Genomic DNA, 26,700 nt, shown 5'->3' with positions numbered 1-26,700 from the left:
TCTGCCCCAGGGGGGTCTGGCCCTCAAATTGACCTCTTGATGGACAGCGGGCTCCTCATGGGCACGTCGTGCCCGACCTCTGCTAGCAGGACAGGGAGGGTGGCATCTTCACTTTGTGGACAGATTGGGGGCAGTGTCAGCCTCTCCCCACCGCAGCCTCCATCCTTCTGTTTCTGCCTGTTCCCCTCTCCTCCTGCTGTGTTCAAGGCTTGTGGTTTTTCCCCGCCAATTGCAGGTCAGTCTCCCACCATGACTGGTGACCCCCAGGGAGCGAGAGAGTTCTCACCCCAAGTGCTAAGCCTGAGAGTGAGGCTCTTGGTGACAATCAGTGATCTTTTTCCCTTCCCCAAGGTTTTCACCGCAGTTTTCACAAAGAACCAAGGAGATGACAGATGGTGTAGAAACATGGACACTTCAAGGGCAGTGTGTTGGGGCACGGGTTGCTTATAGGTGTTCTCGGCTGCCGTGGCTGGGGGTGGGCAGTGGCACCGTGGGCAGGGACTCTGTGGACAGGGGTGGGTGAGCCCTCTGGGCAGGTCTGGGCACCTGTTACCAGGGAGCTGGTGGGCAGAGGCTTCGTGGGCAGGGGCTCCATGGGCAGGGGCACCATGATCAGGGGTGGGTGAGCCCTCTGGGCAGGTCTGAGCATCCGCTGCCAGGGAGCTGATGGGCAGGGGCACCCTGTGGCTGTCCCCCTTTTGTTCCCATCACACGGGGGATCTGGTGGCCTGTCCTCTGCTGTGGTTTCTCCCGGGAGGTGGAGGAATGAGAGCTATCCAGGAGCTTTTCAAGAAGAGGAATGTGTGATGTGAACAATGCTGGGCCCGGGATGCCCCGAATTCCTCAGGCGAAGTTGGCCTTAGACAGGAACTCTCAGGGGCTGGAAATAGGCCAGGGGGCCCCAGGGGGAGGGCCCATTGTTGGTGGCAACGCCATGGTCACCATCGCTCCTCATCCTGGAACCAGAGATGCCTCAGACAGGAAGGCACCTCCCAAAGTCGTCTAGGAAGGAAGGGACCAAACCGCTGCCACGCCGGGTCATTGCATTACACACCCGACACGGTGCGGCCCCGCCGGGCTCCAGGTGGGGCGGGGTTCGGCCAGACTGGGCTGGTGGCGAGCACATGCTCTGCTCACCTGTCCCTGTCCTTAACCGCTCTCTTCTGGATGCTTCCCTCTGTGGTTCAAAACCCTTCCTCTCACCCCACCTTAAGCGAAACAAGACCCCCAGCCCACCGTCCTGGGCCCAGGGCCTTCAGACACAAGAGGGCTGATGTCTTCTTTCTGTTTGGGGGGAACCAGAGGGAAGTGGTGTCTCCTTCAGCCGCATGAGGTGGACAGCTGAGTGGAATTTGTAACGGATAAAATATTGGCTCAATTCAGAATTGGTTTTCTCTGGTTTAATGGGTTAGGAAGGTAGAGTTCTGTGCTGAGGGAACTTCATGCATTTTTTAAACCAACTTTGATTTGTTTCAGCAATCAAGAGGGGAATACATGAATAAAGAGCCCACGTTATTCACGGTCCATTTGAGGTTTTGCTTCACTGTGAGGTGGGAACTGATCTCCCGTCTTGCAGGCCAGCACCCTACGTCCACTTTCCCAGCCAGAGTTCTGCCCGGCAGATGCTGTTGCTGGATCCGAGGACTCAGACACATTTTCCTGCCCTGTCTCTTCATGGGACACGTAACTCGTTGGCATCTTGTAGCCACATTTCCATCTTGGAGGGTGAATCCAAGTGTATTTCCTGCAGTTGGGTGAACCATCGCATCCAGGTGTGGCCTTCCTGAGGAAAATGACTCGTTATGATCTTGTGTCTGGAAAGCACATATCCTCACGGGCGGCCAGCCCATATGCTGAGACTGTCATGGGCCACACACATCACCCCGAGAGACCCAGGGCTGTGTTTCTCAAACTTCGTGACGCAGTGTGTGCTTGTGTGTGTATGTGTTTGCTCACGCGTGCTCATTCCATCAGTCGTGTCCGACTCTTTGCGACCCCATGGACTGTAATCCGTCAGGCTCCTCTGTCCATGGGATTCTCTAGGCAGGAATACTGGAGTGGGTTGCCATGCTCTTCTCTAGGGCATCTTCCCGACCCAGAGATCGAACCTGCATCTCCTGCGTCTCCTGCATTAGCAGTCGGATTCTTACCACTGAGCCACCAGGGAAGCTGTGTACGTGTGCGCTGCCCCTGAAAAAGCATTTCACGAAACTGCTGTGTGAGATACATTCTGGGATTTTGTGTTTTGTTTTAATTTTTAAAAAATCCTCTTCCTGACCCACTAAACTGATTTTATGACCTACTAATGAGAAATGACCGTCTGTCTGAAAAAAACACTAATCTGGGAGTTGCTCCAGATGAGAGCAAATGGAAACGATTAGCAAATTAATTCATCTGGGTCACAGTCACACATCTATTATATCCACGATAGCTCAGAGTCTTCATTTCTTGAAAATGAATTTTTTTCCTTTTTATTGTCATTGATGCCTCCAAAGTCAGTGCCTGTCAACCAGGAAGCTGGAGTTTCATGCTTTTTTTTTTTTTTTAAACAAGGACCTTAGTCGGTGTTTTAACATCGTGTTTCTAAAATAAATTTGATCTTAACTCATGACACAGGTCTTTGCTTAAGTTAACAGAAGATTATTTTTATAATAAAATTAGAAACAGAGCCCTGCTTTAGTGAAAGTTACTCAGTCGTGTCCGACTCTTTGTGACCCCATGAACTATAAGTCCATGGAATTCTCCAGACCAGAATAATGGAGTGGGTAGCCATTCCCTTCTGCAGGTGATCTTTCCAACCCGAGGATGGAACCCAGATCTCCCGCATTGCAAGCGGATTCTTTACCAGCTGAGCCACCAGGGGAGCCCAGGAATATTGGAGTGGGTAGCCGAGCCTTACTTTATGAGTTTGCTAATTTACTCATTCTGTTGAGTGTTTTCAAGGTGGAGTAAACTAGTAAATGAATAAATGAGCTGATCCATGAGTTGGATGGAGGTGGGTATTCATCAGTGTCACCTTCCTGCCATCAAGGAGCTCACCTCAAAAAGAGAGAGACCTGCCCACGAAATGCAGGGTAGAGCAGAGGCACTCCCAGAGGCTGAGTCAGAACCACTGACTTCAGGAGGTCAGGAGGGCTGGAGCAGATGGGGTTTGAGGTGGGTCTTGCAGGATGCGTAGGAGTTTGAGCAAAAAGCCTGCCAGGTTGTGATGGAGGTGCTGGTTTTCTCTTCAGAGAAATCTGAGATACAGTAAGTCCTCTACATATGACTGTGTTCCATTCCAAGAGTGTGTTTATAAGTCCAATTTGTTCATAAGTTCAACAAAGTGAGCCTAGGTACCCAACTAACACAATGAGCTGTATAGCCCTGTGCTATAATAGGTTTATAATACTTTCACACAAATAATACCTAAAACACAAACACAAAAAATAAAGAAAAGGTCTTTAACCTTATAGTACAGTGCCTTGAAAAGTACGATAGTACAGTACAACAGCTGGCACACAGGGGCTGGCGTCGAGTGACCAGGTGGGAAGAGTTACTGACTGGAGGAAGGAGAGGAGGGGGGAGGTGGTGGAGCTGAAGGATGGTCAACAACAGGAGATGGAGGGCAAGCTGCCGTTTCACCCTTGACGCTGATGGAACGCACGTTTGCATCTTTGAAAGTTTACAACTTGAAAGTTCGTATGTAGAGGACTTACTGTAGAACTAACCAAGTTTTCAAGTTGGAGCAATGTAACATCGACTTATTTTAGAAAGGTGATTGTGAGGAAGAAGGTGAAAGGTGCTCAGGAGCTGGAGCTGGGAGAGAAACCAGGCAGAGGTGTGGGTAACAGTTTCGTGTCAGTTCTGGAGGGAAGAGGTAGGACGAGGAGTCTTGCCAGGGGAATGAAGGAGAGAAAGAGGGGTGAGCTCCAGGTCCTGGGGGCTGGCTTGAATCTGAGGCGTAAAGAGGTAAAGTCATAGAGTCTGAAGACTCTCTTGGTTTCTAGTTTAAGTGACCACGTTGGTGGTGATGCCGTTAATAGTAGAAAATGCCACAGGAGGAACAGCTAGGTGTCGGAGAGAGAAGAGAACGAATTTAGATTTTTGACCTGTCGGGTTACGTTTATGTCAGACATCTGGTTGGAGATGTTCCGATGCTCAGTGGCCTCGAGTGGTGAGGCGGGGAGGAGTCTGGGGTAAGACAGAGCAGACTGTCTGCCTGCTTTGGCCATGGCTCCTGGTCTGCATGGTCCAAGATCAGTTACCCTAAGCTCTCTCATCTGTCAAATGGGGAAGCAGTTATTTATCTTACAGAGTTGTATGAGGATTGGAGAAAATATAGGTGAACATCCTGGCACAAGGCAAGTACTCTGAAGTTTTATAGCATTACCATTCGTTATCTGGGCTGAGAGGAACGGTCCAGGGCTCAAATCTCAGTTTTGCCACAAAATTACAGGTGTCCTCGGGCAAGTTACATCACTGCTCTGGGCCTTGGTTTGCTCATTTGAATATGGAAGGCATTGAATTTGACCATCTCTAACATGCATACTGGGGCAAAAATTCTGTGGTCTCCTTTGTTTTAAATTTTAAAATTATTTATTTATTTGTCTGTACTGCTCTTCGTTGAGGCATGTGGCATCTAGTTACCTGACCAAGGATCGAACTCGGGCCCCAGCTCTGGGAGCACAGAGTCTTAGCCACCGGACTATCAGGGAAGTCCTGAAAATTCTGTGGTCTTCTGAACACGGAGAGAAGTAATTTTCCAATACATTGGACGTTAGAACTGGGGCTTTAAACCCCCATTGTCTGTAACAATGGAGCAAAACTAAAGATGAAGACAGTAGGCAGATGTTCACACTTGCCCCTGTGACCCAAATCCTGTATTTAGATGTAGCAGTGGCAGGACAAGAATTTTGAGTGAGGAGCTCTGGCTTAAAGTGGTGGGGGGGAGATGGGGCTGGCCCGGCGCTGTTCAAGACTCTGTAATAGTTACAGCATGGCGGTGTCACCAGGTTGCAATGGTGGGGAGGGAGCATCCCCAGGCAGCCAGTCTGTTGTCACTTGCAAAGTTCAGATTCCACTGAGCGTCCTGCTCATTCATCAAATACTTGTCACTGAACGTTTCTGTGCACCTACTGTGTGCCAGGTGCTCAGATGTAGCCATTTAGGGCACTGCATTTTAGGAAGCGCAGGAAGGAGAGCTGGGAAGGGGGTGTCAAGGATCTGCTAAGAAGTGGGTGTGAGGCTCGGAGAGAGAAGCTCAGGTCACGTGACACTGTCTTCCTGTGTGTGACAGCCTAGCACCAGGGAGAGGAATTCAGCCCCCAGTTTACCGCTCCAGAGGGAAGAACTCATTCTTTTAGCCAGAGTAGTGGTGATGGAAATGGCAACCCACTCCAGTGTTCTTGCCTGGGAAATGCCATGGACAGAGGAGCCTGGCAGGCTACAGTCTATGGGGTCACAAAGAGTCAGACTGAAGCGACTTAGCAGCTAAATAGCAACAGTGATGATGACACTTACAAAGAGAATTATTACCTACTCTTCATCAAGCGTAGCACGTGGCAGGCACCAATCAAGGCGCTGCTTGTAGATCCTGGGCTCCAGCATTGATTGCGCTCATGATTCACATGGGGAAGCTGAGGCATGGAGCAGCAGGTGACCTGGGAAAGGGCAGGGCTTGGCTGATTCCAGGGCCGAGTCTTTTGGGTAGAAGGTAAAGGTGGGCAGGTGGGGCTCAGGTTAGGGGACAGCTGCCTGGCGACTGTGTTCAAGCAGAGGGTGAAGGCTGTCTGTGTGTGGGGGGGTGTCTCCTCAGGGGATTTCTTTGGAGGGGAGGAGATTGGACACAAGCGAGTAACTCTTCCTGGGCTCTCTGGATCCTCCGAAAGTCCTCGGGGGAAGTGGGCTCTATGCCTGTTTTGCAGACAGGAAGACCACAGGCAGCTCTAGGGGCTAAGTGTCTTGCTCAGAGTCGCAGAGTCACTGAGAGACAGGAGTCAGGCAGTCTGGGTCTTCTGACCTCCCCCCACTTCCCCGTGTGCCTTTCCTGCTGTCCCCCTCTGCAGACCTGCCTTCTGTGCTTCCTTCCACCTGCTCTTCCCTGCTTGTTTCTGTACTGGACAGGCTCCCAAGCTCCAGATGCTGCTCCGGGGCCAGCATCCCGGCTGGTAGAGAGGTGTTACCACAGCCAGTGTGCATGTGTGTGAGCGTGTGCATGTGTGCACATGTGTGCCTGTGTGTGTGTGTGTGAGTGCATGTGTGTGCTGTGGAGGCCCTGAGGATGGTGTGAAGGCTTCGGGGCTGTGTGTGATTTGGGGTGAGCAGGCTGGAGTTCCCGGCACTGTGGGGCTGGTGGAGAAGGCGGTGAGACCGTGAAGGGCAAGTATCTCTGCCTTGTTCCCCACTCCGCCCCCTCCCCCCGCCCCCTCCCCCTGGGTCTCCCATCCTTTCTAAGAGGTGGGCCAGGGCAGCAGTTTAGAGAAGTTAACTACTCAATTAATTCACTCAGATCAGATAGGCTTTCAGCTGGGGGGCGGGGGGGTGGTGTGCCCGACTGATGGAAGGAGGAAACTGCTCCTTGACCAGTTCTAGTTTCTGATGGGGGTGGGGGGTTGGGAGCACCCAGGTGCTCAGGCTCCCCGGGGCCATGGCCTTGGTCTTGCCTTGTGGGGGAGCTCTCCTCTTTCCTCTTTTCTCTCACTGGGCTTTTCCTCCCTCTCCTTTCTCCCGCACCCCGCCCCCGCCTTTTTTTTGCTGGCACGAGATGCCGCCAGGAGAGCCAGCTGGGCCAAATTTCCAGACTCCGTTCATTCATTCGACAAGCGCTCGTGGGGGTCCCTGGTGCAGGACTGGACGTGGTGGAAGCCGAGGGGCGCGGCGAGAATCTGTGTGCCCTGCTCTCCCGAGGCCGACAGTCCACCGGCCGAGGCACGACCTGCCCACGCGGCTGGCCGGGCTGAGTCAGTGAGGCCACGTGACGAGGGGACTGTGACGAGGGGGATGGTAACTGGGCCACCGGCCTGAGGAGCCCCGAGGCTCCTAGAACTGGGGCAGACTGGTGAGAGCCGAGCCAGGCGCGCAGCACCACCCTGCCCCCCTCGAGGCGGGGATCACGGGGTAGGGGGGGTGCAGGGAGCCCCAGGCCTCTGTGCCATGTGGCTGGGTTGCCAAGGGCCTGTCCAAGGGCTGATGATACAGCGTGAGGGGGAGGGGTGGCCGGCAGTGACTTCATTCTGTCATTCTGCACCCCCCATCCCCCTTCTTCAGGCGCGTCTGTGAGGATGGGCTCAGCTGACAGAGTGGTTTTGGCAGCTCTGTCCTGCCAGAGGGGGAGAGTTTGGCCCGCATGCCTCCCCCAGCTGGGGTGACTTCAGATTACCAACTGAAATGTCTCAGCCACTTCGGTGATCGTGTGCAGATGTCTCTTCAGGGGATGCACCGAACTGGGCCGTGGGAGGCCTCGTTACCCCCCAGAACCTCCAGTTCTGGAAGATTTCCTAGAGGTGGGGGGGACCCAAGTTGTTGCCTGGGTAGTGAGTCCAGTTAACCACCTTCTCAAGGGGAGGGGCCGGTCACAGAGGAGGTTATCATAGTAACGGCCTCCAGAAATTCCGACTTTGGTACCAGACATCCAAGGACTCTGATGTGGGGGTCTGGACAGCTCACTGAGGGGACGTGGGGCTGGATGGGTGGTAAGAGGCCCTTAGTGCGGGTCACTTTGCCTTCCACACGACGCTGTCTCTGCCCCGCCTTTGGGGAGAGTCACTTGTGTGGAAGTCCCTTTCAACAATGAACGTTTTAATCTTCTGTCAATGCAGGCTGCTGCCACTGCTTTTATAGTTATAATAGAAATATTCAGGAAGAGTCTGGAAGGACGGAGGCCAGGGGAGGGGCTGCCAGGGGAGGGGAGGAGGAGTGGACCCAATGGTCTCTGAAGACCCACAGCTTCTGGAAATCTTCCTCCAACAAGGAAATTCAAGGAATTTCCCGCTTCCTCCCCCCACTGCAGGTGGTGAGTCTGTTTCTTTAAGGTGTGGGTGGCGGGATCCATCTAGAGGTGGACGGGAGCAAGGAGCTAGGTCACAGAGCTCCCTAATTACAGCACCTTCTGGGTCTCCTTCCCTCCTCTCTGGCTCTGATGTTGCTTCAACGGGAGCAATTAGAGCCGGAGGATGTGGCCAGAGCCCTAGGCGTGTGACCTGTCCTGCCCTGGGCTTGCCGATGTCCTGGGCGGGAGGCTGAGGGTGGGAAGAGCTCACCCCGGGGTTTCTGTTCTGTACGCTGCTTCTCAAGGAAGGCAGCTCCTGGTTGCTGGATGTCCTACGGAGGAGGGTGGGTTGGAGCAGGGCCTCCATGTTGCACAACTTCAGGGGGCCCTTTTCCCAGAGAACACAGATGTAAATGTCCCCGTGGAGTTAGTTGGGTGGTGACTGCCCTCCTTGGAAGGGCCGCAGCTTGGGGCGCCCCAGTCTCGTCACTGAACTCTCTTGATTCCTTGGTTCCATGTTTTTTTTTTTTATTTATTTTTAAATTTTCTTTGCTGTACTGTGTCTTTGTTGCCGCACGGGCTTTTTTCTAAGTGTGGTGAGTGGGGGCTGCTCTTCTTTGCCGTGCTCGGGCGTCCCACTGTGATGGCTTCTCTTGCTGCAAAGCGCAGGCTGTAGGGCGCGTGGGCTTCAGTGGTTGCTGCTCCTGGACTCTAGAGCACAGGCTCAGTAGTTGTGGGGCACGGGCTTTGTTGCTTCTTGGCATGTGGGATCTTCTGGGATCAGGGATCGAACCTGCGTCTCCTGCATTGGCAGGTGGATTCTCTACCACTGAGCCACCAGGGAAGCCCGGTCCCGTGGTCTTTATCGTCAGGTTTGGTGCTCCATGGGGCTGGCAGAAATGTACTGAGTAGTGTTGATATTGATACCAGCTGTCAAGACTGGGTTGTGTCTCTCGCGCTTCCATCCCATGTGGTTGAGAACACATTTAGAAGCAACCATTTCGTCAGCAAGGGTTTGTTGAGCGTGGTTGTGAGCCAACACTGAGCTGCCGCTGGGGAGGCCAAGGTGGAGAAGGGGTTGGGGGCTCGGGGGTGAGTCGTCCCCAGGTCTTCTGTCTATAGCATGGTCTGTCTTGCATCGCCGGGCCCTGGAGAGTGGGTGCAGCGGGAGCTCCAGCATGTTGGCATTTCTGGGGGCAGGCAGGGTGGGGCTAGCTCTCATTCTGATGTGGAGACTCAGGGGTCACATTCAGCCGTGGAATCTGGGTGTGCCTGGGCAGCCCTGGACTCACTTTCTCACGGCTGGTGCTTTCGAGGGTGTGGATGGGAGTTTCCAGTCCCTCTTGGTGGGCTGTGGTCGCAGAAGATGCCCAGCCCTCTTGGGAGCTCCCCAGGTCAGCCCTCCTCCATGAGTTAGCAGCCCCTGCCTCCGCCCCGGGCCGCCAGCCTGCCCGGGCAGTGTGCTGCAGCTGGGCCGCAGAGCTTAAAATAGCCAGTGAGCTGGCCGCTGTGCGTGTGGGGCACCCGCCGAGGCAGGATGGGGCAGCTGCCTGGATTTGGGGCATCAGTGGCTCTAACCCATGGGTGGACAGTGCTCTTTGGGGGCGTCTCTTGATTGCAAGGCTAGGGGTTCAGGTGTGGCAGGTACAGAGGGGGAAGCAGGGAGTTCGTCTTTCCTGAGACCTTTTAGGGAAGGCCTCGGACCGGACCTCAGGGCCTCCCGCTGCAGGGTCAGAGGCCATCAGACCTGGCGTCCTATTTGGCCCTGGCCCTTGGTACTGCTCAGAGTCAGCCACGTGGGGGTCCCGTGCAGCCTAAATGAGAAAAGGAGGCGCAGGGGTGGGGTGCCAGGTCAAGGGCACCTTGAGTCCCAGCCAGGTGGACACTGACCACTGGGCCTCTCTCTCCCTACCTGCCTCCTCTTGGGTTTGGCAGACGCCTCATCTACCTTCACTCACCAAATGTGTACTGGATACCTGACATGTGTAAGGGGCTTCCCTTGTGGCTCAGTGGTAAAAGAATCTGCCTGCAAATGCAGGAAACGGAGGAGAGGTGGGTTTGATCCCTGGGTCCGGAAGATCCCCTGGAAGAGGAAATGGCAGCCCACTCCAGTATTCTTGCCTGGAGAATCCCATGGACAGAGGAGCCTTGTGGGCTACAGTCCATGGGGTCGCAAAGAGTAGGATGACTGAGCATGCGTGCACTTGTATCTGCCATGTGTAAAGCTGCTCTTGGCTGTGTAAACACAGCAATTCGTGAAACACAGCAAACCCCTGCCCTCGTGAAGTTTGGTTCTGGTGGGGAAGAGAGATCGTAAACCATCAATTAATAAAGCAAACTGCACTGAATGATGGGTTTGAGTGCTGTGGAAAGAGCAGGGCCCAGTGATGCTGGGCACACTGGGGAGGTGCGGAATTCAGCAGGCAGCCCTTGGGGAGGTGGCAGCTGTGAAGGAGGGGGAAGCTAGTCAAGGAGACACCTGGAGTGGAGTGTCCAGAGGAGGGAACAGCCATTGTAAAGGCTCTCCCATGAGAAACAGCAAGAAGGACCGAGTGGCTGGAGTGGAGGGAGGAGGGGGATGGACATGTGTGTGTCGACTGAGAAAATATTGTGAGATCTTTGTCTTTTACTCTGGGAGAGATGGGCGCCATTAGAGGGTTTGGAGCAGAGTGGGGATCTGGCCTGACTTATAGCAGTAGTAGTGAAAGTCGCTCAGTTGCATTCAACTCTGGGTTATCCCACGGACTGTAGCCCGCCAGGCTCCTCTGTCCATGGGATTCTCCAGGCAAGAATACTGGGGTGGGTAGCCATGCCCACCACCAGGGATCTTCCTGACCCAGGGATCGAACCTGGGTCTCCTGCACTGCAGGTGAATTCTTTACCATCTGAGCTTCCAAGGAATCCACAAGCCTGCCTTACCTGAGAGGGTCACCGTAGTCCAGGAGCCAATGTCTGTGGTCTTTCTGGGTTGTTAGGGCACCTGTGGGGGATCCCAGGACCCTCCCCATGACGTGTCCACTCCTGTCCCCACCTTGACATGTGACTTCTCCTGGGAGGATGAGCAGGGTGCTGGCTTCTTCTCTTTGCCTTGGAGTTTCCTCTGGACAGAGGGAGCTGGGCTGTTGCAGGGCTTGGCCAAAGTCTGCTGTCCCAGTGGTCAAGAGTCTGATAGTAAATAAGCAGGAACATTGCCAGCTACTTGTCACACCATCGATAGCTTGAAACTGGCCACGGGGGAATATTTACACCTTGGAAAGTGGTGAGCACCATAGATCTGGGCTTTCCCCGGGAGAGCTGGCTGTTAGACGTGGACAGCCCACCCTGGTCATCATCCCTCCTCTACCATGGCTGGGCTCTTGGGGGTCGGGGCCTCTGCCTTTGTCATTGGCAACTGCACCTGGTTCCTACTCTATGAGGTCAGAGCATGGAGACCCGTTGACTGGGGATGACACAGTGGTGCTGGGGGTGTCGGCGTGTTCCCCGGGATTTGCAGAACGTGTCCCATGTCGGCGGGCGGGAAGAGGGGCTGGCTGTTGTTCTGGCTGGGTGGTCCTAGAGCCTGAGGACCCTCCCTACCCGACTTCTTTCCTCCCCCTATGCGTGAGGGACGGCTCCATGTCTGCCTCCATACATAGGAGCAGGGTCCAGCCCTGAGCCTGGGCAAACCACTTGGCATAAGGAGAGATCTCTGTTAGGAATGAGGAGCCCTCTGCCCAAAGCCATGGGCTGGCATTTCCTCTGGCAGCAGGTGGGGGAGGGGACAAGCAGGTGTGCCCTGGCGCCCGACTGGGACATGGAAGCACCCCTCGGGGCGGAGCTTGGGGGTGAGTGACACGCAGTCACCGAGATGCTTCAGGCCTCGCGGAGCCCAGCCACATTCTCTGAGCTCCAGCCTGGACATCTGAGCTCCACAGGGTTCAGGAGGTGATCAAAGCTGGCCGGTGACCCCAGAGAGGGCCTCCGGGGAGAGGACTCATGGTGGTGAGCTAGCAAGATGAGCACCCACGGGAGAGGCTGAGGGCGGAGGTGGGGGGTGTCCGATGCACGGGTCGAGGTGAGCAGACATCGGGAAGGCGGGGAGGTGGGCTGGGGGGCTGCGTGCATTGTGTGAGGGTTGAGCGAGCTGGGTCTGCATCGCATGCAGCTAGGTTACAACAGGAGTGACCGTCTGCCGGAGCAACCCTAGACACTGCCGAAAGGACTCTCCTGAGGGTTTCGGTAGCCCAAACAGCAGACTAGAGCATGTGGTCTGTGACCGTCTTCACCTCAAGCACTCTGAGATGAGAGAGATGCCTCCAGGTCTGGGGAGGACCAGACGCTTCTCTGAGGCCCCCTGGGTGGACAGCACCCTGAACGGCAGCTGCCTGGACTCGGGGCAGCCTGAGTGGGCACAGGGGAGGGAGCCTCACCGTGCAGAGTGGCCGGTGGTCCAGAGGCCACGTGGCTTCAGGCCCTGAGACCTGAGTCTTCAGACGGCCCAGTTCTCCCCTCATCCCTGACAGGAATGCCCTAGTGGGGCTTCCCCACCACTATCCACCCCCACCCTGTGCCTCTTGCTCACTTCGGCCGGGGGTGGGGGATGTGTGTGCGTGTGCGTGTGTGTGTGTGCGTGTGTGTGTGTGTGTGTGCAGGCTCCCCTCCCCCATGGCTTCTGAGCAGGGGAGCCCGGCCTCTGTTCCTTCTCCATCTTCTTGAGAGCATGTCTGCGCTGTCTGCTCTTCCTGCAGTGGTTCTGTGTTCAGTGGAGGGGGAGGGGGGCAGCAGCTCCTGAACTGGGGGAGGGTCCCAGCCACGTGAACCCCCCTGCCCAGGCCGGCCACTGGGTCAGAGAGCCCCCTGTCCCGGCCGGCCAGTCAGTGCCCTCTACGGAGCGGTTTAGGAATATTGGATTCGCTGGGTCAGGAAATTCCACTGGTGCGTGGTGGTAACCTCGGGGCGTCACCACCCTGCCCGGTGCCTGCTGCCTGGTCTTATCTCACCTCTGGGAGCCTCCTGTGCTCCTGGCTCTGGGCATCCGGGAGGGGCTGGCGTGGTGAGTGCCCGCTGCGCAGCAGGCCCTCCTGGGGGAGACCTGACTGGGATGCTTGCTTGGACTTGGGGCGCTCATTTGGGACTCGCCTGGAGAAAAGGGCCTGAGAGCCCAGGGTGGGCAGCTCCTCGGTGGGCCCCCAGCCTACACCCCTGCCCTGTAGGCCTGCTCAGAGAGGAGGCATGGCAGCGCTCACCAACCCCCTCACCGCCCACCCTAAGGCAAGGCCCATCCTTCTGTCATCTTGCTCCAGGCCTCCACGAGGCTCGCCCTCTCCCTGCATGTGTTCAGCGGTGATTTCACGGCTCCTGAGTGCTGGGCCCCGGCTCTGGGGTACAAAGACGATGGATGAGCCTCGCCCTCGAGGGCTCCAGGTCTGGGGCCAGATGGCACTGAGCAGGCAGCTCCGTGGTGGGTGGGGGATGGACCCGGGTGCCTTGGTGCTCTGAGCACAGGCTCCAGCCCCGCTGTGGACATGGGCAGGCAGGGTGGGGGAGGGAGGTGCCACGACTGGGGGCGGGGAAGACCAGGGAGGTTTGTCCTGGTGGGAGGTTAGCTAAGTCAGATTCAGGGGATGGAGGGGGGAGTGGGCAGGTGTGGGGAGCACCTGGCATCCGGGGTTGTTTCTGTTCTTTGCAGTTCACGTCCCTTGAAGCCTCATTTCTGCTGGGATGTCCTGGTGGTCTTCTCCCTCTGGCTTCGCCAGCCTTTGCCCACCAAGATGCTTTTCCTCCTGCCCTGACCCGTCCTGCCAGAGAAACACTTTGGGTCACATGTCACTGGGTGAGGGGGTGCATTTTCAGGGCTGGCAGGAGCCTTAGAGAAGCAACCAATGCAGACTTCCTGCCCTGCAGTTGAGGAACCAGAGGTCACGCAGGTAACTGGCATCCTGGAGCTGTGCTCCTCAGGTGGGGACCCAGGAAGCCCTTCCCGGTGATGCTGGTCACCCATCCCCACGCACCCCTCCTTTGAGCGCCTCCTTGTTCATCATCACTCAGTGGTCCTGTTGCTGGTCGGGCATTGTCCTGGATACAGCCCCAGCTGCCCTGGGGCTTCTGGTCGGGTCAGAGACCCGGACAGCAGACTGTCACCCAGGTAAACGTGTGCTTCCAAGCTGACAAGTACTGCAAGGGAGGGAAGGGGAGCTCTGAGGATTCAGGCTTTAATTCAGATTGCAGGGGCGGGGAGGAGGCAGAAAACCAGAAGGGACTGTTGTGAAGAACTCACAAGAGCTCAGGGATGAGAAGAAAGGCGTGTCCTCAGGCGGTGGGTTGAGGAAGAGCATTCCAGGCAGAGGGAACAGCAATGGCAAGGGCTCTGAGGAGGGTGAACTCCGAGGGTTCGCTGGTTGGAGCACAATGGGCTGGAGAGAGGGACAGGGGCCAGTCCTGCCAGACCTCTGAGGTCACTTTAGGACTTTGGATTGTAGTAGAAAAGTAGAATAGCAAATACAGTGTGTGCACGTGTGCGTGCACACACACACACACACACACACGACCACAATATCAGCAAAACAGAAGACACTAAGGGCCATAAGAGGGCAGAGTGAATGAGAAGATGGGGTGACCACTCCCTGGAGAAGGGGTGGGAAGGAGAATACTCCCCGAGCTATGAGGGAGCTGGCCCAGGGTGGTGCCCGTAGAGCCAGCGAGAAGAAGGTGGCTCATCAGACGATGGACTCATGTTTGATTGGAGGTGAGGTGGGATGGGTGTTTAGGCTGTTTATTGAGAAGTCCTGCCAGGAGCACAGGGCAGGGTTAAGGTCAGTCCCGTGGGGCTTGAGAGATTGGAGCTGCCCTCGTGACAGCCATGTGGAGATGCCAAGCACAGGGGTTGGGTACGCATGCTCGGGGCTCAGAAGACAGGTGAGGCCCAGGTAAACCCTTAGGAGGACCCGCCAGCAGCTGCCCTTAGAATCTGAACCAGAGAATACTTTATATTGATTATGTGTTGTCTCGTATCTTTCTCTGTTCAGTCACCTCTTGATCAGATGGGGACTGGGACCATAGCTACTGTAAGAATTATGCTCGCTGATCCAGATGACAGTGCCTCGTTGATCTTTGGTTCCTTTCTACCCCAACCCTTTACCACTACTATGGTCCTTCATGAATCCTAGCCAAGTCTGGTGACGTCTGACCCTGGAGCTATTTAATTTCTACAGCAAATAGGAGGCCTCTTCCCCCTGCCCCTCGGCCTCTGCCCCACCCTGGACCCTCCTCACCTCCCCCTGCTGGGTGAACCTTCCTGCAAATATCCTGGGATGTGGCCCCTGCTAGGGACCTCTCCGTCCTTCCCTTGGCCTCTGTCTTTCTTTTGAACATTCATGGAGGTAACGCTGGTTTATAACATGTAAGTTGCACCTGTACCTCATGGTATTTTGACTTCTGTGTGCTCTGCGGCTGCTTGCCACCAAGAGTGTGGTTTCCATGCATCACCATGCAGCTGACCCCCTCCCACACCCCCATGGCCTTGTTCTATTCTCTGTGTCTATGTGCATGTTTTGTTCTCTTTATTTGGTTGATATCCCACATATGAGTGAGATCACACAGTATTTTGTCTTTCTCCGTTTGACTTGTCTCACTTAACTTGTGAGGTCCTTCCGTGTTGACGTCAATGGCAGGGTCTGTTTCATGGCTGAGTTGTGTTCCATTGTGTTCCATTGTGTTCCATCTTTTTTTTTTTAATTTTTATTTTATATTGGGGTATAGCCCATTGACAATGTTGTGATAGTTTCAGGTGAACAACGAAGGGGCTCAGCCATACATACCCGTGTATCCATTCTCCCCCAAACTCCCTTCCCATCCAGGCTGCCACGTAGCATTGAACGGAGTTCCCTGTGTTATACCGTAAGTCCTTGTTGGTTATCCATTTTAAATTTAGCCATGTGTACATATCCACCTCAAACTCCCTAACCATCTCTTCCCCTCATCCTTCCCCCGGCAACCGTAAGTTTGTTCTTCAAGTCTGTGAATGTTTTTCTGTTTTGTAAGTTCATTTGTATCATGCCTTTTTAGATTCCACGTACCTCTTCTTTATCTGTTCATCTGTCCATCCTTCTTTCCTTCTGACACCATCTATCCACAAACAGTTTGCTTAGCAATATATTGCTGAAGACGATCTCAATTCTGGAGTTTAAAAAATTGAGGTGAGGGGAATAAGTCCCCCTTCTCCTCTGAGGGCAGCCCCTCTGGATGGCGAGTGACCCCCATCTCACCTAAATTCCGGTGGGGCTGCCTTATCTGAGCCTCAGAGGTCCAGGATGCCTCATGAGCCGCACACGTTGTCAGATACAGAGACCTCACTGCAGGACCAGAGGGAGTCTGTGTGGCCTGTCAGCTCTGATGTGTGCAGGTGGGTGAGAGCCCAGAGGCCCCACAAGTGCAAGGAGAGGCCCAGAACTTGGTGTTCACTCTGAAGCCCACACCTCCCCAGCTGCTGGGCAGCAGAGATTTCACGTATTCACATCTCTTCGTCCCTCTGGGAATTCTGTACCTGCTTAACTTTTTGTTGTTGTTGCTTAATAATAATAATAATAATAAAAGGCATCTCTGCCTTGTTCTCATGCTCCGAGATCCTCAAGGGCAGTCTGTACCTCCCGGCTCTCCTGAGCCCGGCAAGTCGATGAGGAGACCTGGAAGGGGGGATGCTGTCTCCCGTCACCTTCTCTCTCAGGTGTCCCCTCTGTGCCTAAAGTCCAAGAAACCGAGTCAGCACAGCAGCTGACCTCGCCTCTCCTCCCTGCTGCCAGGCCCGGTCCCTAGGGCCCCGAGTCTGTGCCACGCCCGGCTGCTTGGGAAGCCCCGAGATGAAGCCCAGACTCCCCGTGTGTCATGTGAGGCCTCACAGGTAGCTCACTGTGATGCACCCCCAGGCCCCATCTCCTTGCTGTCCCCGAAGGTCCCCTAGCTGTGCCCTTCCTGGTCCCTGCCTTGCCTGTCCCGGCCGACCCTTCTCCAAGCGGGGCCACGCTCCAGCTTTGTGCCGTCCTCGCTCTGCACGCTGTGGCTCGTGCATGCTCTGTCACTCTGCTGTGTGTGGGCTCCTCCAGGGATGGTCTGGAGTGGGGTGGAAGGCTAGTCTGTTCACTGCGTCGTGTACTCCTTGGGGCCTACAGCCACGTCTCCCTCATGTTTGTCTCTCCCAGTGTCCCTGGGCGTCCTGCCCGCAATGAGCCGTCTATTATGGATGCATGGTCTTTTCGTGGTGGAAGGAGGACAAAGCCGCTGGCTGAAACCGCCTTCCCGTGGCTCCTCTCCGGCTTTTCCAGAGCTGCTTCCTTTCAGTGATTCGCTTCCTGTCTTGTAGACTGCCTTCTCCCTGCACCCCTTCCTCTTCCAGCCCTCTGTAAGATCAAGCAGGGCTGATCTAACTGGTTTCTCCAGCTGGTATGATCTCTCTCGCATCAAAGAAGTGATGTGGGGAGAATGAAGTGCAGCTGAGAGCCCTCCAGAGCTGGTCCAGGCTGAAGTGGATGAGAGGCATTAGCCAGTCCAGTCGGGTGGCCATGGGGTCCATCAGAGTTAACCGGACATCTGCCCCCCACCTGTACACAGCACCCATGGGACCAATGTGCCCAACCAGGGGATGGCAGCCAGGGGCTCCCCTTTGCTGACTGTCGGTCCAGCAGCACTGCCCTGACCAACTCCCTCCCCTTTGCCCCTTACTCAGCTCCTTCTGCTAATGAACTTTCACCAGGCTCCCTGTTATGCTTTTATTATTTTCTTTTAAATTTATTTATTTGGCTGCACTGGGTCTTAGTTATGGCATGCAGGCGCTTTAGTTGTGGCATGGAACTCTTATTAATAGTTGCAGCATGTGGGATCTAATTCCCAGACCAAGGATCAAACCTGGGTCCTCTGCATTGGGAACTTGGACTCTTAGCTACTGGACCACCAGGGAAGTCCCATCCCTGTTATGCTTTTAGATTCTGTCTGTTCAGTTCAGTTCAGTTCAGTTGCTCAGTCGTGTCCGACTCTTTGCGACCCCATGAACCCCAGCACGCCAGGCCTCCCTGTCCATCACCAACTCCTGGAGTCCACCCAAACCCATGTCCATCGAGTTGGTGATGCCATCCTACAGTCTCATCCTCTGTTGTCCCCTTCTCCTCCTGCCCTCAATCTTTCCCAGCATCAGGGTCTTTTCCAATGAGTCAGCTCTTCACATGAGGTGGCCAAAGTGTTGGAGTTTCAGCATCAACATCAGTCCTTCCAATGAACACCCAGGACTGATCTCCTTTAGGATGGACTGGTTGGATCTTCTTGCAGTCCAAGGGACTCTCAAGAGTCTTCTCCAACACCACAGTTCAAAAGCATCAATTCTTCGGCACTCAGCTTTCTTTATAGTCCAACTCTCACATCTATACATGACCACTGGAAAAACCATAGCCTTGACTAAGACAGACATTTGTTGGCAAAGTAATGTCTCTGCTTTTTAATATGCTGTCTAGGTTGGTCATAACTTTTCTTCCAAGGAGTAAGCGTCTTTTAATTTTATTGCTGCAATCACCATCTGCAGTGATTTTGGAGCCCAGAAAAATAAAGTCAGCCACTGTTTCCACTGTTTCCCCATCTATCTGCCATGAAGTGATTAGACTGGCAGATTCCTAAGGGCAGGAACTGGGTTTGGTGCTCCAGGGAGTAAAGAACATGGGCTTTGAAAGCACTGTTTCCTTAACTGTAAAAGGGGGTGATAACCATCCCAATCCCGCGGGCCTGTCCTGAGGATTCTGTGGGTGACTGTGGCTGATGCTTGGTGCCTGGGATACACTGGGGACTTGTATATCGGAGTTGCTGTTATTCTTCTGATCACGACTAAGTTACGTGCCCTCGTGGAACCTCACTGAGGCTTTGTGAGTCAGCTGATGACTGGGACTTCAGTGCCCTTTTGACAAGCAAGGCCAGGAGGGAGCAGAGTGGAGGTCTGGTTACACTGGACAGCCCCTTCTCCTCTCCTACCTGCCTGTGGTCCTGCACCCCTGGCCCCCCTGCTCCCCCCCAGAGCGTCAGTTGCTGAGGAAATAGTTACTGGCAGGAATCCACGTATAATCGGAAATGAGTGTGGAACAGTCCGGGACAGTGTGAGTTGGGGAGAAGAGCAAGTTGAAAGGAAATTAGAAGGCAGAGATGGCCAGCCTGGGGGCTCTGACTTACTCCAAGTGCCCATCCCGAGACTAGCGATGACAGCTCTTGGACAGCACTTTGCATCCTCAAATGGTTCTCACACTGGCCCACTCCTCTAGGGGGTAGGCTCTGCAAACCCCAGTTAAAAGAGGAGGAGATGGCACCTCAGAAAGGTGAACTACCTCACCCTGATCACACACTAAAATCTCAGCTCAGAGTGAAAAACAGGTGTCCCCAGCTGCTATGATCTCTCCTGCATCAAAGAAGTGATGTGGTGAGAATGAAGTGCAGCTGAGAGCCCTCCGGAGCTGGTCCAGGCTGAAGTGGACTAGAGGCGTTAGCCAGTCCAGTCGGGTGGCCATGGTGTCCATCAGAGTTAAACAGACATCTGCCCCCCACATGTGCACAGCACCCATGGGACCGCAGTGCCCAGCCAGGGGATGGCAAGTTGCCATGGCTGTGACGCACACTGGGTTCTGTTTCTGGGCTGCCATGTGAGTGGGGAAGGGGCTTGGAATAGTAGCACCGCTGATGGTCCCTTTAAAGAAGCTGAGGTGCCCTCAGAATAAGTGGCTGCGCCCCGGAATGCCGGCCTGCCTCCAGCCCCGGATGCAGACTCAGCAGCCTGGGGCCCTGCGGAACATCTGCGATGAGGGTCTGGTCAGAATGAATGTCCCCCTCGGCCATAGCCGCATGGTAGCTCTGTTCCTGCCTGCCGTCTTGGTGATTAAGGTCCTTCTGTCTTCCTGGCTGGATCTTGTGTACCTGAAGGGCAGGAGCGGCACACCTCATACATTTTCCCCCGGGACCTGAGCGCTCAGCACAGAGCAGGTGTGGAGTAAATGTCTGATGGGATCCGGGGAGGACATGGCACACTCACACCCCAGCCAGCTGCCCTACGTAGCGCCTCCGGGCGGCCAGGCGCAATGTTGAGCGTGGGATACAGGGCCGGCGGTGCTCTGGGGCTCTCTCACCCTCTAGCTGGTGGCGAAAAGAGAGGTGCCCCTCCCCCCGTCTTCTGATCCTCTCTATTTGCCAATTGGGCAGTGCAGACCTCCGCGCGAGCCCGGGGCGCAGCTGGTGTTTCGCGGTAGGATGCAGGGCTCCTGGATGCTCCCAAGCCCTCGGCCAGAGCATTCTTGGTGCTGTGCCCTGAGCAGCCGGTTGCCCCCGCGCACCCCGGTGTCACCCTGGGCGAGGAAGGATTCGGAGGGGCAAGGCAGGACCCTACCTGGGCCGTCTACTCTTCTCAGCCGGATGGGGGTCTTGCCCGGAGCGCGGGGCAGGGGTGAGTGGGTGGGTGGGGGAAGCTCGCGCAGTTGCCGGAGCCTCCGGAGCCGCGGGTGCGCGCGCGCGTGCGCCGAGGGGGGCGGGGCGGGCGGCGCGGGTCGCCGGCGCCTTTCCCACACCTCGCGCCTCCCCTGCGGTCCCCCTCTCCCCGCGCGCCCCAGCCAGACCCACGTGTGCAGACGCGCCAGCCTCTGTGTGTGTGTGCAGCCCGCAGACCGTGTGCCCGGCTCGGAAAGGCCCCGTGGACACAGGGGGCGGCGGACAGCTCGACTGTGGCCGCGCTTCTGTCCCCTCCAGTCCTCCCCAGCCCTTTCCTCTGGTTTCCTTGGATCGTGGTTCCTCCAACCGTTCCCCTCCCCTCACGCTCCCTTCTCTCCCCTGGAAGAGGCCAGCGCCTTGCAATGGAGGTTCTGGTTCACCCCGGCTCCGGAGCCCTTGACATTTAGCTAGGCTCGCGGCGCACTGGTGTAGGCACCCGGCAGAACGCTAATCCCATTAAAGCCGTGGTGTCATAGGGGAGGGAGGCTGCACCCCCCTCAGGCCTGGCGCTCATTGGCCGAATGCAAGCCAGGGGGCGGGGCCGAGGGCCTGGGAGGGGGCTCCGGCGATTTCGGAGTCGGGAGTCGGGAGTCGGGCAGCGATTTCGCAGGGGGAGCCCAGCGGTGGTTGCAGCTGCGGCGGATCCCTCCTCACTACCCGCCGCGCGTGCGCCCGGAATCCCAGGGCCCCGGGGCAGCTCCGCAAAGTCGCGGGGCGAGAGGAGGCGGGCGCTCGCAAAGTGGCCGGGCCGGGCTGAGACTGAGAGAGGTGTGCCCGGGAGCCCCGAGCCCGGCGCCCCCGTGCCTCGCCTGGAGCGGCGGTGCAGCGCCTGGGAGGCGAGCTGACGTTCGGGATCGAGAAATACAATCGCAGCCTCTTCAGAGGCGCTAAGTTACGCCGGCCAGCCGGCGCCCGGGGAGAGCGCGCGCAGCCAAGCCAAGCCGCAGAGCCCTCCCGGGCCGGCCGGTGGGGAGCGGGGCCCCGAACTCCCCAAGCCCCAACAACCCCCACCCCGGATCCAGCGCGGAGTCCGGCCGGCGGCGTGCCCGGGGACTCAGCCGGGGCGTGCGAGGCTCCTCCGACCCGCCCGCAGCCCCGCGCCCTTCTCGGGCGCCCCCTCCGTGCTCCGTGCTACTCCGGGAGCGATGCCCCCCGCCCCCCGCGCCCCCCGGGAGCGACGTGAGCATGGAGAAGTCGAGTAGCGAGGATTCTTCGATCCACCGGAGTCCATCTTTGGATAGCAAGGACTCGGACTTTGCCAAGCCGTCCACCTCGGGTCGCCCGTTCGGCCGCGGCTTCACGGCCGGCGCCTTCTACGGCACCGCGGGCTCCCGCGGCCAGAGCCACGCCGAGGCCGGCGTGAAGACCGACAAGTACAATGCGCCCAAAGGCAGCAAGTACGTGGTGTTTTACCTGGACCTGTCCTTTGTTTTCCTCCTAGAATTTAAGAAGTGCAACATGGCCAGGGGCTGCCTGTGCTGCCTCAAGTACATGATGTTCCTCTTCAATTTGATATTCTGGGTAAGTCCTTCCGAGTGTCTCGCCTGCCTTGGCCTCTTCTCTTTACTTAAGCACATACCCTCTCCCCCCTCTGAGCAGCATGGCCCTGCTCTCTGCACAGCGGTAAGTGGGTCTTAAAACACAGTTCCCCTTCCTCTCTCATACATCTTTCTCTCTCTTTGGTGGCTGAATGGAGACTGCAACTCTTCCAGGAGAGACTTGTTCTACTAGTAGGCTGCTGAAGTTTGCCGCCACCTCCTCCACCCCACCCCCATCCCCAAGAAACCGGTGCCTCCAACTGGGTCCTGTGCAGAAATAGGTGTGGGGTCTGAATTTTTAACAGCTGTGACCTTGAGTTGAATTCATGCAGAAGTGCAGATGGTTTTCCGAGTTTCTTCTTGTATTCCTCCTGCATGTAGGAGAACACAGTCTGCAGCATTTTATGGGCATGAGGTGGGCGGGTGGTGGAGGTCACACCCCTCCCCCCTCCTTCCAGTGAATCCCAGGAAAAGCTGGAGGGGCCCCTGTCCCAGGCCAAGGGGGCCTCTGACTGGCCTGCAGCTCTGCCCAGCCGCACCCCCCCCCGGAGTTGGGGCTTGTGGGGAGAAGGAGGACGTGGGAGGGGTGCTGCCATCGGGTGGCGGCAGCTGCTTTTGAGGGATTGCAGTGGACTGGGCAGGGAATGGGCCAGCCATGTGCTTCAGCCTTGGAACCCAGAGACTGGAAGGGACAAAGGGCGTGCCCCATCCTTGGTGAGAGATAATGTTCCAGGGGAGGTGTCAGTGGGTGGGGTGGCTTGTTCTCCGTCTGCTGTTCTCCCTCCCCTGTGTGCATGAGAAATATCTCTACTAGTTAGGCGAATCTGAAAACTTCTTATATTCATATCTGATTCTTCCTTCAGCCCAACTTCTGCCTTTGCCTTTCCCCTGCAGAGCCCAGATGTGTGTAGTCAGCACAGATGTTTGGCTCTGCCCCAGGGCTGTCCTTCTGCCTCCTGGAGGCTGTCAGCTGCCCACGGTCCAGGAGGAATCCCGGGGTGGGGGGCAGGGGAGTCAGTGCAGTGGGCTGGGCGCAGTGTGCTTTGGTGTTCAAGCATTTGTATGAACTGACCCACTTGAAGAACTTTTGTGGGTGTGTAGGGTTGGGCAGGGTGACTTTTCTCATAGACAGGGAGAGCTCAGGCCAGGGCAGGAAGAAGCCTGGCCTCTGGCCTGGGTTCTGCGTTAGCTCTTCGTGTGACCTTGGGCAAATCATTTCATCCCCAAGGACTGGTTTCCTTTGCAGTCCAGCATGGGTGGGCAGTTGTGATGCTCTGCCTCACAGCCTCACCTCCTTAGTTACGGGATGTCCTGCCTGCTTGCCTTCACTCTGGGAAGGGAGTGGCAGCCCCTTTTCTTCCCAGGAACCTGGTCTGAGATGGTCTGAGTAGGATTTCCCCAGACGCCTCCATGGCCTGGGGTCCTCCGGCCACAGCTGAAACGTGTGACCTGTCCCGTGGTGAGGGGAGACTGGGGCAGATCCATGAGAATGTCAGGAATGATTCTGGGGCTGCCTTTGGACAGCTGCTGCTGTCCTCTGGCTCATCTGCCAGCATCAGTGTCAGTCAAGCACCCATGTGTATTTCTCTGGTGCCTGCGGATTTGCACGAATGCAGCCCTTTCACTGTGCATGGCTTCCCTCTCTGCCCTTGTTTATGGTCTCGACCTCCCTTTCTGCCTTTCTGCCCACGCCCCTCTCTTACTAGAAAGACCCTCATGGGATGCTCCCTGCCCTGGCCAATACCTCCCACTCAGCTGCGCTCCTCCCCACCCCCACCCCGCCACCTTCTGGCTGGAGTAGGTATGACTGCCTCTTCATTTCTTCAGGAATTTAGGGACCTTCGCCCTGCATGTAGAAGGCACTATTAATAGTTATGTGTTTGTGGATGAATGGAGGAAGGATCAGCACAGAAAATTCACACGTGGGGTAGGGGTTCCCACATCCCACTTGATGGGGAGGAGAAATCAGTTAGACTTGTCAGTGGTGCAGGCTCTCCTAGCTGCTTAGCTGTGGGGTGACAAGCGACTTTCAATCCCGAGGTGAACGAGCCGGTCGGTGGAATGGCCCTCCCTTTTGGTTACAGTGAGAAATACTTACTCCTCCTGTTAAGAAAGCACCCCCCACCTGTCTTTTACCAGGCAAGAAGTCACTCTCTCCTAGTCTCTGACTTTTCTGGTTACTTAGTATTTTCAGATTTCTCATGACATGCTATGAGCTGGGAAGAATTTGGAGTCTCAGAGACCCAGTTCTTTCATGCTAGTAGCGTATGAGACGATGACATAAGGCCCGGACTTTAGGAGAGACGGAAAATCAGCACAAGAGAAACGGATGCTTGTGTGTGTGTGACAGTGGTGGGCACTGCGTTTCTTGGGAGGGGGAGGAGCAGGTGCGGCCAGGATTTGGGCTGGTGGTCCCTGCGCTCCAGTGCAGCAGGGGCTTCCTGCGGGAGGTGCTTGGGGGTCGGAGATGGAGGAAGCCACGGAGGGAAGAGCCAAGTCAGGAGAGAAAGAGCCAGGGCGGGTGGGGTTGTTGACGAGGCAGGACCCCTGGAGAGCCCTCCTGGAAAGCACAGCCGGGAGTGAGAGGGTGGGGGCCAGGAGGCGAGTGGTCTGGTCAGAGCTGAGCCCTCCAGGACCCAGAGCGATTGTCAGGAACTGTGTAGCATCTGTTCTCTAGTCTCCTGGCTCACGTCCCCAAAGGAGGCTTTTCTTTCTAAGGAGGTGTTAGAATTGAACCTGAGGCCTGCAGTCCATACATAGAGATCTTCCCATAGATCCTGAAGCTTACCTGGTCCTTCTCCAGACCTGCCTCTTATCGCCACACCCCCTGCCTCGGGGGAGCCCGGTGGGGAGGAGTCCCGCTGCCGCTGCTGGGAGGGGTGCAGCCTTCTCGCACTGCAGCCCCCCTCTCAGGCCTGAGCGGCTCAGTTCCTGGCCACTGGGTGGAGCTTCTGGGGTGCTGGTATTGGTGAGGGCCCGGGTGACATCACCGGGGGCAGGATGGAGGCGGAGCCCTGGGGCTGGCACCGCCTCCTTCTCTTCCCCAGGAAAGGGCAGGTGCCTTGTAGGCTGCTGGGCGCCTGCCTGGGTGGAGGAGGGGGTGGTGTTCAGGTCTGCCCCTGGCACCGCAGACTAGAGCCAGCCGGTGCTAGCCAGGTTGGCGCCCGGGGCCGCATTTCTGAGGGCCTGATATAGATGATCGGGTAGAGGTCAACCTGCCTGAATGAAGCTCATCTCCTCTGGGCCTGCATACACCCTGCCCAGATCCTCGGGGCCAAAGAGAAGGTTGGCTTCAAGGTGGACAGGAAGTGAGCCGGGCAGACGTTTCCCCGACCTGAGGGGCCCTTCCACCAGTCCTCCGGCCACAGCAGTCAGCCCCATCTCACCGGCCTCCCGGGACCATCTGGTGGAGTTCTCCAGGCAGAGATCAGGCGCATCTAAGCCCCTCCAGGAGGGCACGAAAGACTCAGGGCTTTTAACTCTGAGCACAGGGGGAGCTCCAAGTGCTGGGGGCCTCTGTCCCCTTCTTGGCACGGCACATTGTGACCCCAGCCCAGTTCCCCCCGACCCGCACTGAGTTCCTATCTTGTATGGAAGGCGGGGTGCTGCTGGTAGAGCTGGGGGTGCTATCATAATTGCTTCTCAGGATCATGGTCACTTATCACGTGGCTGGCAGGGCTGTCCCATCGCTTTAAATCATGCCTGGCAGAGCGGTGACATTCTGGTCCCTTTGGAAAGTCTGTTCTTGGTGGACTCCTTCCTTAATAAAGGCCAATTAGCCAAGGGTGTCTGCCGGAGCAGGAGGAAGGCTGGCACAAGGCTGGGTTGGATCGCGGAGGTGGTGGGGTGGGCGCCCTGATTAACCTCTCCTTTCTGGGGGCAGGGTTCTAGCTTGGCCCTGCCTCAGGCTGTTCACTTGCCCTCTGGGTGTGGGCAGCTTGATCTCAGCTCTCTAGTCACCTCAGGGGCATGTATTCGGTACTGGCTTGGTTGCCAGTGGACGCCGTAGCTGCCCCGTGGTCCATGACGCCTGGGACGGGGTCTGTGCACAGTGCAGGTGGGGTGGCCTGGGTGTCCTGAATCTGTGGCTGCTTTCTCTCGGGGAAGGTGGGGGTGGGCTCTGAGGGGTCAGCACAGAGTCCAAGCAGGACATACAGGCCAAGCTGGGCAGCAAGAGGCATGGAGAGGCTCCCCCCACCCTACCACGGGGCTCCCGGCCTGCTCCCCGCAGGGCAGCTCCTCGTGGATCCTCGGGGTGGGTCAGGCGGGGGAGGAGGGCAGATGCCCAGAGCCCCGGGCACGTGGTCGCGAGGGGATGCCGGCTGTGTTCGCTTCCTTTCCAAAGCATTAAAAATTAAACTTCCTTGTCTTGATATCTATTTTTAAATCATGTCAGAGCCAGCATTGGTGTCAGTCAAGAGGGGGCGGGGAGGAGGAGGGTGAAGAAAGAGAGTCCCGCTGAAACAGGGGGAAAGTGCTGTCACCGCAGTGGGGAAGGGCTGCTGCCCCAAAGAAGCACAGAAAAGGCCACCGGAGCCTCCACAGCCCTCCCCGGAGGACAGGGCCTCACCCTGCCCTGCCTCCATGCGCCCGGCTGCCCTTGGCTGAACTTGACGGCGGGCTCACTGGGCTGTGGGGTCTCAATTGAGCCCATGCACTCATGCCACAACTATTTCCTGAATGCCCGCTGCGTGCGCAGGGGCCTCCAGCGCCGAG

General features: G+C 56.6%; 1 protein-coding gene across 4 annotated transcripts in view; it reads left to right on the top strand.

Annotated features, from left to right (window-relative positions):
- TSPAN9 (tetraspanin 9) overlaps positions 1 to 26,700 on the top strand; it is a 189,345-nt gene that overhangs the window by 92,759 nt on the left and 69,886 nt on the right. For 3 of the 4 annotated variants that reach the window (XM_081593904.1, XM_081593905.1, XM_081593906.1), the window contains one exon: positions 21,888 to 21,967. In XM_081593904.1, coding sequence (XP_081450030.1) covers positions 21,905 to 21,967 — 63 coding nt within the window. In that variant the 5' untranslated portion in view covers positions 21,888 to 21,904. Of the gene's footprint in view, positions 1 to 21,013; positions 21,968 to 26,700 lie in introns of those variants that run through there. The other variant, XM_081593903.1, reaches the window with a different exon arrangement.

The sequence above is a fragment of the Giraffa tippelskirchi genome, chromosome 4 (assembly GCF_054371585.1).
Source record: "Giraffa tippelskirchi isolate mGirTip1 chromosome 4, T2T-mGirTip1v1.2.pri, whole genome shotgun sequence".
In the NCBI taxonomy this organism is placed as follows: Eukaryota; Metazoa; Chordata; class Mammalia; order Artiodactyla; family Giraffidae; genus Giraffa; species Giraffa tippelskirchi.
The sequence above is the reverse complement of the archived record's forward strand: the minus strand, read 5'-3'. Positions and strand labels throughout refer to the sequence as shown.